We start from the raw sequence: 17,835 nt of genomic DNA on the forward strand, positions 1-17,835 counted from the left end.
CACCCTGACTTCCTTCCTGCATCCTCGGGGCTCCTCCAGCCCTCCTGTTCCCACCTCAGGATCCTGGCACCTGTTAGCGTCTTGATGTAGCTCATTTCTTTACTTTTCTAGGTCACGGCTGAAACATCACCTTATTATTCCCCTGTGGCCCAAAGTCAAGTCTAACCCCTCTTCCCGTGACTGTGCTCTGTCGCCCCCAGCTCTGTCACTGCCTGGCGTCCTCTGGTTTGCGGGTGATGGCCTGGATCTCCCCACTGGGATGTAAGCTCCTCGAGGCAGGAGCCCCTGTGCTCTGTCCTGTGCTCTCACACGCAGGGCGGTGCCCAGCATGTAGCAGGCTCTCAGTAAATGTGTGCTCAGTGAATTTAAGTGATACAGGCGGCACAGTATGAGGCCAAGACCAAGGCAGCGAGAGTGAGGCTGGGAGAAGCAGGACAGACAGGAGGTGAGGTGGACAGTTCGAATCCCTGGGATTTCACTTGCAGCTTTGTGACTGTGTCCGCAGCTCAGGAGGGGAAAAGGCTGCAGGCAGAAAGGGAGCTCAAATTCCTCCCCACTTACGACAGTCTGGCTCCCATCCTAGAGTTCCTGCTTGTTTAGGATTAATTCCACACAGGGGCACTGCTGACCGTGCTCTGGTGAGCACCCACACCCACTCACTGCAGCACTGCCGTGGCCCTCTGGGACGCGGGCCTTTATTCCTTGCACTTCTGAGAGGGAGAAACACGTATCTGACAAACGCAAAAGTGCCAACTGCAGAAGTAGAAGATCATGTCTTTAGGGTGCATCACGAGAGGATAAGGAAAAGCAAACCTATCAGAAGTTGTTCTGTGCTTTTAACACAATGCTCCCAACACGGTACCCTGTAAAAAGTGAACGCCTTGAGGGAATGTGTCTTTGAGGTAAGAAAGTGACAACTTAATGATGCACAAGACTGTTTCCGAAATTCCAAGACTAGGAAGCGTGTTGTGTGGGCTTCTAGCAGAAGGAATAAAACGCATCCTCCCGGGGCGTACTGAATTAAAATCACAAGGCACCAGTAAGTGATGAAAAGAGAAGGAACTGAATAATACTGTCCATGGGGATGATGACCTTTATGTTCCACAACAAAGTACAGAGGCATGAAAATCGGGTTTCTATTCTGACAGTGCCACTGCTTCCCGCAGAAGCCTTTATAATTAACCTTTTACGTGGCCGCTTACTTTTGGCACAACATGTTCGTATTTATTGGTCCATAATTGAGTTGGATAAATCATTTTCAAAGCTGGAATTTGTGCTGAGGCTTGACTTCTTGTGAGCTGTGAGTTGCAGCCATATATGGTTCTCAAGTGTGCAGAATTTAGAGCTGGGCTGAAATAACAAGCCTTTGTTTTTCTAGGTTTATATTAAAGTAGAAGAGATTGAAATGGGCAGCCTTTGTTAAGCAATACACAAATCATTTGTTTTCTGTTATGAGGAGACAAAGAGATTGACTTTCTTTCCCTTTCTCAAACAGATTTTCCAAATTAAGAAGCACACCATTTTATAAAACATTTCATGAAACAAAGTTGTACAAAAAAAAAAAAGTGATTATTTTCAAGTTCTCAAGTGAATTCATTTACTGACTAGGCACGTTGGTGAGTTGATTATTCTTAAGCAGTCCATAATTGCAAGGAAAGTTCCTGAAAGAGAGGAAAATGATATATATTTGTATACTTCAAGTAACAAATTATTTACACTCTGGTGGGAATGGCAGGATTTAGGCAGAGGAAGCAGGCAAACTGAAATTGGATAGAAATGAGAACAACAATGCAAAGAGAAATGTAGAGATTAAGGACATAAAATATTTGTGTTCAGTAAGGCAGATGAGTGATGAAACAGAATGGTGATGACCAGACTCCTCCCTGCTATGACATGCATGGGTAGGAGGCTTTCAGGACGGCCGTGCCTCTTTTCACACGGAACTTCCCGTACTAAAATGTGCAGCGACTTCCTATGGATACACACGGGCACTGTCCTTGCCTTCCTGTCACCTGAGAAGAGACTCAGCTTTCAGGTATATTTAAACAAAATTTTATTTACTAACACCAAACAATATATTCTGACGAGCTAATTACAACAAAAACTGTTGTTTCAAAACCCAAGCGGCAACCAGAAGGAAACAAAACACAAAACAGAACCTAATCACAAGAGAAGACGCGGCCTTCGCCATGCTTGCTCCTCACTGCTCTGGTCACAGATGCGTGGAGGAGGGGGGAGGGGGAAGGAGAGGGGGAGGGGGAGGGGAGGGGGGACCATCCTCGAGGCTCCCTGTGATGTGACCCAGCCCCGCCCACCCCTCCCGCCTCCCACCCCCCCCCCCCCCGCCCCCCACCGGCACCTGCCCCTCAGTTCCCAGCAACTGCTTACTCGTCCCCAGACACACGAGGCCCCTCCCTTCCTCCCCCACAACCTGCACCAGCCTGGCAACTCTGACATCTCCTCCTCCGGTGTCTGCTTCAAGATTTCGACTTAACTCTAAACCCCGCTTCAGGCTTCTCCTCCTCTGTGAAGCCTTTCCCTCCTCGCCCTTCCTCGGCCAGAGCTCGTGACCTGTGCCTCTGCACCCTCTGCCTTCACCTTGCCTGTCACGACCGCTCGCGGAGCCAGGGACAGTGAGCCTTGGCCCCCGCACACGGCACCGGTGTGCCAGGACGAACCAGACACAGACAGTTATTTTAAAGGCTAATACTTAAAAAAAGGAAACAGCTAATACAGTGCATCTATTCATTAGGGTACTGTTTAATTCATCAGTGCCTGTTTCTTGAATGGCTTGATGACTGCGTGCTCTTAAGTTACACATGACGGGCTTGCTCCTGGCCCCCGAGGACTTCTCAGGGCCGCAGGACAACCCACACATCAATCAACAGATCAGAATTAGGGGTTCGCCACTTGGGTGTTACTGGCCAGTACTCTCAGAGTGAAGAGAGACAAGGGCTCTCTGGGCAGAAGGAGAGAGAGAAGATCTTGAGGAACTGGCAGGCTCTGGATACCCAGAGGAGAGGAGAAGGTGGGCAAAGATACGGCGGATGGAAGGGCCAGCTGGGGGCCGGCTTCCTCAGAGAGACTGTGGGCCCCTTAAGAGCAGAGGCCTCCCCTTCCCCGGGTACGTCCACAGTGCTGAGCACAGGGCCCGCCACTGCAGGTCGGCCTTAGAATCCATCGGCTCGTGAAAGGAGGCTCCAGGAGTGAGGAGACCAGCGGGAGCCTGAGGAAGGCTGGTCTTTCACCATCCCTGTAGGACACAGCCGAGCGCCCAGAGCTGTCCTCACTCACTTGCTCACACGGGGATCCAGCCCACCACGTGCCCACCTCCATGGGAAGGAAAGCCCACTGTGAACCCACTCTGCGCGGGTGAGTTTTCTGTGTGGCCGCCCCCCCCCCCAGCAGGTGCTAACAGTTGTACGTGGTGATGGAGAGTATAGCACTGAGGGTTCAAGTTTCCTTCAGAAAAGCATATTAAGATACACCATTACCTCTACGGGGAGCAATACAGTAATAACTCTAAGAAAATGTAATGACTCAATAAATCTACCTTAGAAACTTATTCTACAGGTGTAGGCGACCGTGCACAGAGATGAAGGGCTGTGCTTTCTAGCACTGTCTTTAATGAATGCAAAACACCGGAAGCAAAACTACTTGTCAACAGTTGTTTAAATTATGATGTGTTCATATAAATATTATTCAGCCAATAAAAAAAACATACCTTTAGAATTTAAAATGATAGAAAACGAACTCAAAGGTATACTCTAAAGTGAAACAAGGCAGGTATAAAAAAGTGTACTGTTCTGTATGTTAAAAACAGTAACCATTAGTCTGTGAAGAAGCAAAGCACATGTTTTTCTATCTCTGAAAAAAAACAAAAAAAAACCCCCAAAAAACCCAAGACCAACAGCTGCCTCTGGGTGCTTGAGGGCAGGGGTGGGAATTAAGACCAACTTTTCATTGTACCCTTTTTTCCAAAGTTTTGGATTTTGTACCGAGCACATGCTATCACCTACTAAATATAGGGCATGTTTTTGTTTTCCAACTTCTCCTTTTCCACTGAAAAAGCCAATGGTTACAGAAGTCAATTATCTCATTTCCACTGATAAACCAAACTAACATTGAGAAAGGCTCAGTATTTTAAGAATTACAGCGTCGTTTGCTCATTAATTCATTCAGTCATTCGCCCCTCAATGAGCACTGTCAGCCCCCGCTTTGCGCCAGGCACCTCGCTGGGATCTGGACGGAAAGTCAAATAAGACGTGGTTCCGTCTTTAAAGAACCTGAAGTGGTGCCGCTGGTGAGAAAGACAAACGCGTCAACAAGTGAGCAGAGATCGGCTTCAGGAGGGCACCTCCAGCCCCGCGCCCGCCACAGCGGCGTCTGCTCATCTGTTCCACCTCCGTGCTGTGAGAGCCTGTTAGGTGCTAGGAAGTGTGGCAGTGAGCAGACGTGGGGAGGTGAGGAAAGGCGTGCATCTCGCCCTGGTGGTCGGGTGAGCTCTTACATACGTGCACACGCAGACAGCAACATTTAACAACCTGGTAAATTCTCTTCCAGTGGAAGAATGACTCTAACTTGACCCGATGAAGCCGGTGAAGTCCTAATCTACACTGTCCCGCACCAGGAGACACCACGCCACCTTGTTCATTTCACTCACCACCTACATGACGGCTGTGCTAAGCCATGGTACCTGCACTGAAGATGTTCACATTCGGGGGGGTGGGGGGTGGGGATGGAGAGGAGAGTAAACAGTCAATCGTAGGACCCCATTCTGCAGATGAGGGCCCTCCAGTAGGGATTCTGCACCCAGGGAGATGTGGAGACACGGGCCAAGGAAGACTTCCTGAGCGAGGTGACGCTTCAAGTCTCACTCCAAAGTTGGACAGACCAGTACTGACCAGCTATATCGAGAGCTGGGGAGAAGAGTAAGGAAATGTGATTTCAGGCAGACAATGGCACAGATATCCAAACACCACGAAGGGTATTCGAGAGCAAGGCTGCAGCAGAGCAAGGCTGAGAGCGGCACGGCGGGTGGGGGAGCGGCTGGAGGCGCAGGCCGGACCAGGATGGTGCGCTGGGAGCCATGGAAGGACTCACACTAAGACGCGAAAAACAGGCACAGCAGTGGGTGCTGGTTCCTGAAAGATAACCGGATTCCTGGAACAAGAATCCCATCCAGAATCAGCTTCAACCAGAAAGGATTTTCCATTAGACAAGCGGAGGATGGAATTCAGATTTTAAAATGTTCCACAGCCTTCCTCAAAGATGGAAACAGAATCAAGCATAAAGTAGATTTTGTTATTTTAAACATAATGATGGATTTTTTCTTTTCTATTCCTACAATATAAATCAATATAAATAGTACATCACTATAAATAGTAGATATGATTTGCATATAAGATAACTAACTTTATTATTTATACTTATCACGTATAACCTGTAAAGCGGCTTAACTTGGTTTATTAGATTTTTGACTACGCTTTAATTTTTTTCATCAAATCATCTGTTTTAAATTCTGGGACCTGTCTCTCTGTACACAGTGACTAGAGTCACTGTCTAATTTTGAGTTAGACTATTACTATTTACATGAGTGATTTTTTTCTTCCTTCTTTTGGGTCTCTGTGAACTATTCCTAACCATTCCTAACACGGCCTATTAACGAATCATATTGATCGCACCGACGATGTCATTCTTTCACATTCACTCTCTTGCTCAACGCTTTCGGCTGCCAAATCCTGTGCTAAGAGATGGAACAAAAGGATGGAAAGGTTAGGCCCCCCCTTTTTAAGGCTCTCACCATCTGGCTATCACATCAATAACCAGTGCAAACAGAGGTCTGTACAGAGTTCCTGCTGGAACACAGGCTGAAAAAGGCACCACCTCTGCCCAGGGGGCTGCAGCAGGGCCTCCTTCATTATGTGCCCCTTGCCCACACAGACAGCATCATCTACAGCTTTCTCTAATTACCTAAATAATCGAAATTTCCTAGATAACTGTGTTTTCTTATAATCCAAGTATCTGCGTAAAGCAACAAGCAAGAGCACGTACCTAGCTTTGTGCCAGGCATGCTTCTAATCCTCACAGCTATACTGAGCTAGATTCCACGACTGTGTCCACTGTATGGATGGGGAAACTGCAGTGGAGACTGAAGTTCAGTAAGGTTAAGTGACAAAGCTGGTAAATGACAGAGCTGGGTACGACTGCTCCCAAGAAGACCTTCCCTACATGGTTGCCTTCTACTGGTCCTTACAGCCCTGCTGGCACCCGTCCCACCTCTGCCACCCCGCCTGGTGTCCATGTCTCTCCCACGCTACATCTGTCGCCGCCCAGTCACTGGCGCCTGGCTGGCCCACTTCCCCAGCAGACTGTTGTCACCACTGCGCCCCCACTGCCTGCAGCATAGCAGATGCCCAGCCAACGTGTCTGCATGAACGCTGATACTTATTCAACTTGCAGTGTCTTGAACAAAGCAAGATTCAGAACCTAACTACAGCCAAAGAATCTCTCCAGGGAGGAATGTGGGGCAGGGTGGGACAGAAGCAGAGGGGCGTCTGCCAACACTCAGTGTTGTGAGGCTTACTTCTAAGAACACAAGGCGACATAAGAATTAGCCCCTGCCCTCAAGGAGCCTTTAATCTAATGGGAGAGCGAGTGCTAGCCCAGAGAGCGGACAGTGTAACAGCACGGTTAGGACAAAGACTCTGGATCAGAGTGGATGGTCCAAAACTGTCTCTACCAGTCACGGGGCCTGGGGTCCCACACGGTGATCTCACCCCTTGAAGCCTAAGCATCCTCCTCCGCAAAATGGAGATGACACGCACCTTCTTAGCGTTGTGAGGATTCAATGAAATCATTTACAGAAAGCGATTAAGCACAGGCTTGGTCATAATGGCAACTTATAACCAATCTGAGTCATATGGTATCAATACTAAAACGCAGAAGTATAAACTAAGCACACTATTTCAGAGAGCACGGAGGGATCGTGGTTTCACTGCTAAAGACACGGAAGGGAGGGTGTGGGGCCGAGTCCTGAAGGATGGGCATGGTTTCTAGGGGCAAAGGCCCAGGGGCAGCAAGTGCTGGTGTGTCCTCTACCACCTCCATCCATGCTGAACTACTTGAGCGTAAGGTCCATGTCCTATAGGTCTTTGTGTTCCTGGTGCCTCCTTTGCATCTGGGGAAGAACTCGTGCTCAGTAAACGTTGTCAAATGAGAAGATACACGAATCCCAAGGGGGTAGACAAAGGCCAGGGGAAAGATCTGGGAAGGATGCAGGGTGCGCTCAGGGACAGGAGAAGGCTGCTTGTCTGCAAGTCCTCCTACTGAAAGAGGGAGAAATGAGGCTCAGTAGAGTATTTGCCGAATAAGGGAAGCCTTAGAAAGCCAAGCGGAAGAACTCCTGTCCAAGAGCATTCCTGGTGGTTCCTGACCTTTCTGGCTCACAACCCCTTTTTACAGTCCAATGGAGCTGTGGATTATTTAATAAAATGAAAATAAACATAAAATTGAACAAGTCCCATGAATTAGCTCTGAAGACTATCTGGGGATTTACCCTCCAGGGACCTGTCCAAAATTTCTGATTAAAGAAACCTACACTTACTATTCAATATGCCAATTCCTAAAAAAAAAAAAAAATTATTTATTAAATAGTGAAAAAATTTCAATATAACATCGCGAATTGAAAAAATATGTGACATACCACATTCCCTTTCTGTACAAGAAGAGAAGCACCAAAAAAAAAAAAAAAAAACCAAACCCCCAAAAACAAACAAACAAAAAAGAAACAAAAAAAACCAGAATGCTTATTTTGACTTATGAGAGTGAAGAGAACTATTTTCTTCCTAAGAGTAATTTAATTATCTCAGGTTAATTTTGGTGCTTAAGGAAAAAAAAAAAAAAGCTCATATATTTCCCCTTCATACGAAACATGCATGTTCAACTTCAACAATTAAACTCTGCGTTACTGTTATCACCTTCCAGGTTACAACACACTCTCACAACACTGCCTCACTTAATGCTCAGAGCAACTGCGAGAGATGAGCGAGGTCCTCCCTGGGCTGAGTCCAAAGGGGGTCTTGGCCAGCGTCACCCAGTGAGGGGCAGGGCTCAGATACACACACTCTTAAGTAAGATTCTCTGGAACGTCGGGGCCTAAGCAGTGTTTCTGACGGTGTAGGAAAAAGCAAGAATATCTAAAAAGTGAGACCTGATTAAGGACACCTTTCCTTCACAGATCCCTATTTTTAAAATTTTATGAAACAATTTTATAAAATACACCTTATCATATTTATCTTATTAAAAGCAATAATTTGTTTTGCAAAACTCAAAGTAGAAAAGGACACATACACAAATCATACTTTCACAAGCTTAAGATGATTACTGTCAAAAATTTCCAGCATATCCATGTAATATTTTGCCTATGAATATATATAGAGAAAATATATACAGTCTATTTTTTAAAAATAAAATTGGGGGCTTCCCTGGTGGCGCAGTGGTTGAGAATCTGCCTGCCAATGCAGGGGACACGGGTTCGAGCCCTGGTATGGGAGGATCCCACATGCTGCAGAGCAACTAGGCCCGTGAGCCACAACTACTGAGCCTGCGTGTCTGGAGCCTGTGCTCCGCAACGAGAGGCCGTGACAGTGAGAGGCTCGTGCACTGCGATGAAGAGCGGCCCCCGCTCGCCGCGACTAGAGAAAGCCCTTGCGCAGAAACAAAGACCCAACACAGTCAAAATTAAATAAATAAATAAAATTTAAAAAATAAAAAAATAAAATAAAATAAAATTGGGACGACAGTATCGCTAGCAGTAAACTGCTTTTTCACTTGATACTTGTGAGAAATTTTTCATGCTACCGACTAGCCTGTTACGTTTTTACTGAGGAAAGTAACGGAGTTACTTACACAGTGTGACTGGCCGAGCCTCCCACCTCTGCAGCTTACGCAGAGCTCCCTGGGTCTGACTTGCTTACATTCAGGAAGTTAGTTAGCCACGGTCACTAGTGCTGGTGGTGGGAACAGTGTGGGAAATGTTCCGCGCGACCTCAGAGAAGCACATCAAATGACTGGAACAAAGGCACTCACCTGTGTCTGCTGGACGGACACAACCTTCCTTTCACTTTCCAAGATGGCCAACACTTCCTAACAAAAGAAAAGACCTTTTTACTCAAAGAGAAGGAAACCCCTCAGGAAATAAAAATCAAACATTTTACATAATCTACAATTAAAAAAAAACTTAGCCAAATGATTAAAGAAAAACTTTATTAAATATTTGTCAGTTTTAAGAAGTGCCCTCAATTACTAACCAAAGAATGTATATTACAAACAACTAGTTATGAGGTTTTACATTTGTTTAATAGGGAATAATTGGCCCCAATTAAACTGACTAAACTAAGGCTTTTTAGATTACTAAAACAAATTAAACTTTTTAAAATGAGAATTTAGGTGATCTTAAAACCTTTCTAAAATGGATAATGAAACTTGCTAAGTTGTAACCTCCCTGGTTTTATTAGTTATATTAAGATAAATTAAGTGAGATTAAAATCTTATTTGATTTATTTACCTTTGAAAATGAAGACCGTTTAAGGGTTACACATCCTCAGCCTTGGCGAGTGCGACCTCAATTAGTCAAGTCAGAATGTCTTTAAAAGCTTTGTGCTTATTGCTTCCAGCATGGAGCGAGGTGTTCATTAAGGTACCAAAATTCTCATAAAAAATCCAAAGTTGCACTAGTGAAAAAACGCTCAACAAGATGAAAACTGATCACATCTTTTTCAGAAAATCAGTAGTTATTTTAAAACCAGTTTTTAAACAAGATTTGGTTTTGCGTAGTTTTTAACGTGCCACTCAAGCAGCTTGATACCATTTGGACTCTAAACAGCATTTAAATCTACGGTGAGTATATAATGGTACATTTAATTTTATACCATGTTTTAAATAAGTTGTACAATGTTTAGTGTGACCCTTTTTTGACAAGCGTTGTTAAATGAATCCTTTCCCTGTTTACGACTATTTATGAAGGCCTTTTTAAATAAGAGAGACATGAAACTGTTAGCTCACACACACAAAATTTCTTTCAAAAGTTTATTTAGTATCAAGCAAGAGGAGACTTTGCTTAACACTACAGAACATTTCAAGACTTGAGTTACAAAAGAATACCACATTATTTGCACTTGTAATTGGCTTCCCTTTTTACGCATGTTGGCAAGAGAAAAAAAAAAACTAGCATATGGCTGAAAGATAAAATAACTAAATTTCTATGGAAACCTTTAAAATGAAAGGTGAGGCTTATGTTAAAAGGATGGATTAACATATTTAGTAAACCTATCTTTTTTGTTTAACACTAGTTAATCAAAGTTATTTTTTTTCCTTTTGATGACCTATTTTTTCATATACAGACTGGAAATAACAAAATTTTACATGTCTTTTTTTTTTTCTTTTTTCTGCCCAGGTTGATGTTTCAACAAAGTAATTTTAAATTCCATCCATTCAGATGTTAAGCATTTTGATTTATTTAAAAAGGGATTGTTCATAGAAAACAATTACTTTGAACAGTATACAGGACTGGTGGAGACTGGCTATGTCACAACATCAGACAGTACAATCAGTATCTGCTGTATGGCTGGTCTCTGTAGACGCCCTTTGCTGTCCTCGCCGAGGGTGCCTTGTGTCTTGAGTTTGTCCACTCCTCTTGCCCTAAAGTCAGTCAGATCAATCACAGTTAGACCATTGCCAGGGATCCCACTGGCTTCATTTTTCAGAATCTAACTTAGCCCTGAACCAGCGGTAGATGCCATATTGAAGGTATGTATCCCCCGAGGTCCTAAAAAAAACCCAAGGGAATTCACTTTAAAAAAAAAAAAAAATTACGAACACAATGGAAAATGGTCCTCTCACTAGCAAAACCTACCAGCCTGGGAAGACAAATAATTTTTGTATCTTAAATGGCAACCAACTTTGCAGGAACTTCCTTTCGGCCACTCATTTAACAAATGCAAACTCAAGCAGCAAAATGAACTGCCTCTTGCTAAACGTGAAGACATCTATGGATGGGAAAGAGAATGGGAAAAGGGTCACTTGGATTTCTTCTTCAAAAACAAAGAAAACACAGATAAAAATTTGTGAAGGCAAAAGGAGAGCAAACTGGAGCGCAAAATGGAAACGGGCAGCTTGGGAGGGGGAAACGATGCCTCGTTCTCCACAGGTCCTTCAAAGAGTCAATGAAGGTTGTACTGGGTGGAGAGTTATGCCTCAAAAATACTTCCTGGATATGAAATAATCTCAATGACATAATGTCAAATTGCTTTCATCCCAATACTAAATCCATACCGAACGATGTTACTTGTACAGAGGGACAGTCAATCACCCCCTATCTCTGGGCCGCCAGTGAGTGATCTGCGGGCCTTTGACAGCAAGCAGTTCACATCCATGCTGCAACACACTGCCATTTAAAAGCCATGCCTCCGTGGAGACCAATTTAAAAAAGCTGTGAAGGAAAAAACGCTGAAAATGACCTCTTATTTGATACAAACATGCAATCAACGTCATTCCCTCCAGCTAACTTGCATCAATTTAAGTAGACAGCATTCAGCAAGCCAAGGTATTTCTCTGAAGCGTCTGTTACGAATAACAACAACAACAAAAAAAACCAAGGTGCGCTCATCAAGGCTTGGGGCAGGTGATACAACAAAATGCACTTCAAAGGGAACACTGGCAAATGGTTTTTCAGTTATGTTCAGAGAAATGTCATAACATCCATTTAACGAGAATCCTGATTCACTTGCACTGGGCACGAAGCATTCATCAGAGCTTTGCAACTGACTGAAGCTTCATATTCTCTGATCTCTGCCCCGTGGCAAAGGAGCTTCTTAGTATGGTTAAGTTGCTGCCACCAATTCTTTTAATTAAACCTGTCGTCCTTCTGCATGTTGAGACTCTGGACATGGGTTCCCCGGCATCTCGGCCAGCTCCCACTGAAATGAGTGGGGTTTCGATGTCTCCCCGTAAGCCTGAGAGAGCCGTGTATCTCCTTCCCGGCTCAGTGCTTCCGTAACCTTTACTGAATGATTCTCACCGTAATGTTTTTAGAGGATTTGAGATTGCGAATAAATTAAAATATAATGATGGGGGTGGTGGAATCACTGTAGGGCTGTGGTCTCAATTGCTTCATTTTCTTTACTGTCAAGAAGCAAAGACACTTCAAAGAGATCCATTCTATCAAGTGTCTGCCGTTTGGCACACTGTTCAATAGTGAGAAAATCAGCACATGGCAATCATCCCAAACAGAAAATCTAAGTTTAGAATCTGAATTCCTGTAATCTTCTGCAAGTCTTCAGTCCTCTTTAAAAATTAAATTTAAACCTTAAAGAGCTTCTGAAGATAGCTAGATAAGCACAGATGAACCGAGAGGGAGCTGCTGTCTCAATTTCGGTCTGTATGAGATTTCCCGAGTTAAGATCTTCAAGCTGTTTCTATGACCTTTCTATTTACGGCTCCACTCTGGCCATTTACTCACCGTAGGAATCATAAGTCTCTTCACTGAGTCCGTGTCCATAATCATAGTAATCAGCACCACTGTATCGAACAAAACAAAACAAGCAGAGAAAGACGAAAACACAGTTAGGACAAACTGACTTGCCTGTGAGTTTAAATCATACTCGAGGAAGAATTCTAAAACTTAAAGATAACTAATAAAGGGCAGGGATAAACACTGAAAGGAATTCCCACAGAGAAGACAGAGGCCTGTGGCCTGAGAGGAGACGCATGTGCGGTGGACAATCACAGCCTGTGCACCCGGAACCTGGGCTGGGCTCGTGTGAGGGACAGGGGACAGGAGGAAGGACAGCCACGGCTTCTTTCCAACTGATGCAAAGTTCACGGAAGGCACAAACCTACAGACCAGACAACTCGATGCTGTGTGACCCGTGGGCAGTTCACTTTACAATAAAGTAACAACATGATGGGATGAAACGTTTTACTTGCCCAGCACCATCCCATTCCCATCGGGAGTGGCTGCCCAGCAGGAGGACTGTGTGTGACAGGGGCGGGAAAGGAAAGGCCCCTGCGGTCCAGTCACCAGCCCTGGCCAAGTCTGTGAGGACAGAGGCCAGGAATCTTTCCAAAGCACAGGCACAGCTGTATTCCAAGGCACAACACCCCTGAGACACCGGGAGGGAGGGGGTCTGGCACCACGGCCATTCTGTAGATGATGCAAAACAGGCTACACACACACACGAAGGATGTGAACTAGGCATAACCTTTTACAGGAACGAATCTGTGGAAAATCTGGATGACTCGACCACGGCGGGTATGATCCAGTTTCTAACGCTATTCTGAGCATCGGAGGAGGGCTTTCACGCACTCTCTCCTGCTCTCCCCTTTCCCACTCTTCTTAATTTTGTAGGGAAACAATCATCCTGAATTTGTTATCCTGGATTGTCCTGGAAATAAACATTCTCATTATTCCAACTTGATGCAATCAAGTAAGAAATTCTAATCAAAATGGAAAATGACCAGCTCAGCTCAGCAACACCCTAGGACGCCACGGAGTGAGTAATAAAATCCATGCTGTGGGCGTCGCCTTGCACCAGCTCCGAGCAGCCGTCACCTCAGCTCCTGAGGTGAGAAAGCAGGGCTGCCGTGCCCACCTTACAGGCAAGGATACTGCAGATCACAACAGCTGGGAGGCCAGCCTAAAATCTCACAGGGAACATACAGGCGACACAACCGGCGAGACCCGCACCTGGTCCTCTCCTCCCACCTTTGGTTTCTCAGGCAAATATCACCAGAGGCTAATCATCAACTCCACTGACTGCAGCCCAAGGAGGCAGGTCCTATGAGGGAAAGGGCCCGAGGCGGGGAGCTGCGAGCCCGTCTGCCTCAAGCCTGTGGGGATGGCGCCTCCTTCTGCCGGAAATGTGCCCCTTCCCTCCCCCCCTTCCAAGCGCCTGCCACCCACTCTTTAGCCTAACTGCCGCTTCCTCAGAGCACACTGCCACCTCCCAGGGTTGGGTGTGTCCCCGTCACAGCCCTTCCTCCGTGTCTCACCCCTCTCCTGGCCCCCACGGGCCCTCGCTCTCCAGGAACTGAGTGCCTGGGTACAGAGGAAGGGGCACCTCCGCCCTCTGCTGTGTCCGGACAAGATGGCGATGCCTGAGCACGTTCTGAGAGCCCTGGTGAAGCTGAAGACGGGGTGAGCAGTGGGCGTGGCGTGCCGGGCACAGAGGAGGAAGCGGGCTGCAAGCTGAGCGTCTGTAAGGAGTCGTGTTAAGCAGGGTGAATAAGCACTGATAAAAGGCCTGCGCTGGGATGTTCCTCAGCACAGAATGCTTCCTCCACGCGCAAACACAGGCCAGATTCTTGTTATCCTGGTTTCATCACGTCCTCAGAAGCTAATCAATACACTGCACCAGGCCGGTGATGGTGTGAGCTTTCTGGCCTAGAGTGTGCTGCGGGCTCCGCTGGCTGCTTTAACTGGAGCCCAGGAACACAGCAGTCCCTCCCACGGCTGACCTATTAGACCAGGCGGCGATCTGCAATTTTTCCGAGGACAGCTGAGAGCTGGCACTCACTCCTAGAGAACCCCAGGAAAAGGAAGGGAGCCTGAGAGGAGTGGACTTTCCTGAGCTGGACCCCTGCTGTCCTGACAGCTTCTCCACAGGCACGAGCCCACGGGTCTACGTGGACTCTCTGTGCTTCTACAGACGAGGCTCGGTGAGGGCGCCCCCCTCCCAGAGTCACACAGCTCATGGGGCAGCAGCTGTGCTCAAGGCTCAGGACGCGCCTCTTCCCTGTGCTGAGCACCTACCCACGCTAGAGGCGGACGGCGCTCGCCGTGCCCGGCCCCCTTAATCCGGTGGTTCCTGCTTGACTCCCACCTGCTCTGCCACTCTTCCAGAATGTCCTATTCGCTCCCCTGGGGCTTACGTGATCCCTCTTCATGCTCAGAGACAGAAGTCAGGGTCCACGCGAAACCCAATGCCATACGATCATGGCAAATTCTAACTGCCTAGTTCTCTCTCTGGTCTCAAATTCCTCCTCTCCCTTTCTATAGTCCTAATCTTCCATCCAAGTATTATACACATTTATGGCGAGAAGAAAAGAGGGACTAGCTGAAAAAGGAACAGAGAGACCTTCATATTCAAGAAGGAAAAAAATCCAGCAAAAACAAGCAACAGCAAAAAAATACGGCATCCCTACCTCTTAAGATTTAACAGCTTTCAATATGAGAACCGCTATTAAAGTAGAAGGTTTTTCTCGTCTTGCGGATAGAAATTTAGAAGCGAAACTTTTGATAAAACGTCATTGCCAAATACGGGTCAAGACATCTGAGTCTAAAACCTGGGCCTCCCAGGGCTGGGCAGACTTGCGGCAGCTGCCCACCCTCCCGCTGAGTCTGAGTGCCCCTCCCCTGCCGAATCCCCCTGCGCTGGGCTGCCCAGACTCTGGGCAGAGCAGCCCTAACATTCTCCGTGGCTCATGTACAGCATCTGGACACAAGCAGTCAACATAAATTCTCATTTTGTTGAAAATAAATTGGCTCCTGCTTCTGGAAAACTCAGCACTAAATTAAGTGAACCTCAGTCTTCTTTCCAAAGGTCAGAAGTTACATCATAATGGCTCCTTAGACAAATAAAGCTGCGATGCTCTTTAAAATTTTCTCTTCGTTGCACAGAAACAATGAGAGTGCCCTCTTCATAAAACTGAAAAGAATTCTCTTTACTGAGACAGGTCCCCACTGTTTAACTTGGAACCGTCAGTGACAGGCACTGAGACCTACAAACAGGAATCGAACAATCGCCTTCTGCCCAAACCAAGTCCTCTCCATTAGACGGGTGAGCAGGAGTGAACAGCAGTGTCGACCGGAAGTCCATCCGCGGAGTGCTCTAACGTGGTCCAGCATAAAAAAATCAGGGGTGAAGAACATTTCCCAATGAACAGGAGAATAAAAGGTAGCATAATTTGGTCCTGCAATGGTTTGGTGATAAGACAGTCTTAGTTTTGACAAGTGAAAACTTTAAACTGACATTTGCTAACATTTCACCCAGTTTCTGATTATTTATTTCAAGACTGTCATCAAACCAAGAAGCTGGGAGCAGCTGAGCCCCATTCTCGTACCTGTCAGTTCCATCTGAATTGCTTTTGCAGCATTTCATTTCACGCACCTCAAATGTCTATTAACTAAAGACGTGTCCTATTTCCCAAGGATAAACTAAAAAACCAACATATGGCAAAGGGGAAAAAATTCTAAAAATTTCTTCATTTATGTGTACAACACTTACAATATTAATAATATGCAAGAAAACACGTTAGGCTGACCATGCCTCAACTTCATCACAAGGGGTCAAGGGAAGCCCCCTCCCTCAATAGATCAAGAATGGGCTCCCCTCACTGGCACCAGGGCCATGTCTCCCAGGCCTTCTATCTGTCCTCTGCATTCTACCCCGTATCAGGGGGTGAAGGAAGTCCAAACGTTCAGCATAATTCCTGGCTTTCCTGGAGGTTCTCGATCCCATCAACCAGAGTCAAGAAATAGGCCCGGCAGTGGACGAAAACACTGGGGGTCAAGGAGCAAACGGCAGCACTGGGACCAAGTCCACGTCTCCCCAGGCCATCAACAGGCGTTCAAGAGGAGGACAGAGACTCCGGGTTCCCACATCACCCTGTCTCCACGAACGGGATTAAGAAGGAACTCCTGACACGAATCTGTCCCATATCCCTTAAACCTCTTCACGCCTCTCCAGAATTTCTAGTTTAAAGTCGCTGGAACTCATCTCATTAGGCCCTTTGCTTGTATTTGTGCAGCTCAGGGAACTCTAGACCACTAGTTACTCTTTACCTCCAGTACTTGTAAAGTTCTGCCCACCCCCATCTGTCCTCATCTCCATCCCGACTGTGCCCTCTGGAATTCCTTCATGGCTCATCGTGGGCAAAACACCTTACATATTCTCAGCCTCCTCTTTGGACATTCTCTTACCTTCTTCCTCAATGGAAACTTGCTTCTCCTCTATTGACAGCTCTTACCTGGCAGCCGCGCCCTCTTCTTTTATGCCCCACAGCCCACATACCACCGGGAGCACAGGAAGGGTGAGTATTCTCTTTGCGACCACCGCCGCCCTACAGACACACCACTGCCACTTCTAACCACGATGCTCCACGCCGCCGTACAAACGCCCAGCTCTGAACCTCCCGACAGTATCGCTGTCCTAAGTCCTGGTGCCTTCCATATGCAGACAGACAATCCTTCAAACAAGCTGGTCTCTCGAGTCCCTGGACCGCTCTTGTCCACTGATCCTGTCTCGCGTCTCCTTTAGCCACCAACTCCCAGGTCACATCCTAGACCTTGTCATACTGATAACTTCAGTCTTCCCCCACCTCGCTCCAATTTCGTATATGCCACTCTGACTACAATTTCCTCTCTCTAGTCTCACTCCCTCCCTCAAAAGGATTATGCTGACCATGCTTTCCAATATACTGCAATCATCCCCACTACTGTTCTTAACATTTTCATCCCTTGTCAAGGTAACCAATGAACTCCAAGTTGCTAAATTCAATGGTCAGTTCTCAGGCCTGTCATGTGACTGGTCAGTAGATGTAACACAGCTGATCACACACAGCAGACGCCGCCTGAGGGACCGCTTCCTGGGCTGGGGACTACCAAGTGCCAGGGTCCTAAGGAGGCACGTTCTTGGTCCATCTGGGACCAGGAAGGCAGCAGAGCTGGAGCAGAGGGGATGAGGGGGAGGCAGGGGTGAGTCATGTAGGGTCACGCAGGCCACTGAAAGGCTTTGGTTTCTTTATCCTGAGTAAGATGGGAAGTTACTGGACGTT

The 17,835-nt window shown here is 46.5% G+C and overlaps 1 protein-coding gene across 14 annotated transcripts in view; it reads right to left on the reverse strand.

Annotated features, from left to right (window-relative positions):
- KHDRBS3 (KH RNA binding domain containing, signal transduction associated 3) overlaps positions 1-17,835 on the reverse strand; it is a 200,581-nt gene that overhangs the window by 23,794 nt on the left and 158,952 nt on the right. For 5 of the 14 annotated variants that reach the window (XM_067712838.1, XM_067712842.1, XM_067712829.1 and 2 more), the window contains 4 exons: positions 12,521-12,579; positions 9,569-10,701; positions 9,091-9,147; positions 1,080-1,661 (listed from right to left, as the gene is read on the reverse strand). In XM_067712838.1, coding sequence (XP_067568939.1) covers positions 10,610-10,701; positions 12,521-12,579 — 151 coding nt within the window. In that variant the 3' untranslated portion in view covers positions 1,080-1,661; positions 9,091-9,147; positions 9,569-10,609. Of the gene's footprint in view, positions 1-1,079; positions 4,920-9,090; positions 9,148-9,568; positions 10,702-12,520; positions 12,580-17,835 lie in introns of those variants that run through there. The other 9 variants (XM_067712843.1, XM_067712830.1, XM_067712844.1 and 6 more) reach the window with 5 other exon arrangements.

The sequence above is a fragment of the Pseudorca crassidens genome, chromosome 17, assembly GCF_039906515.1.
Source record: "Pseudorca crassidens isolate mPseCra1 chromosome 17, mPseCra1.hap1, whole genome shotgun sequence".
In the NCBI taxonomy this organism is placed as follows: Eukaryota; Metazoa; Chordata; class Mammalia; order Artiodactyla; family Delphinidae; genus Pseudorca; species Pseudorca crassidens.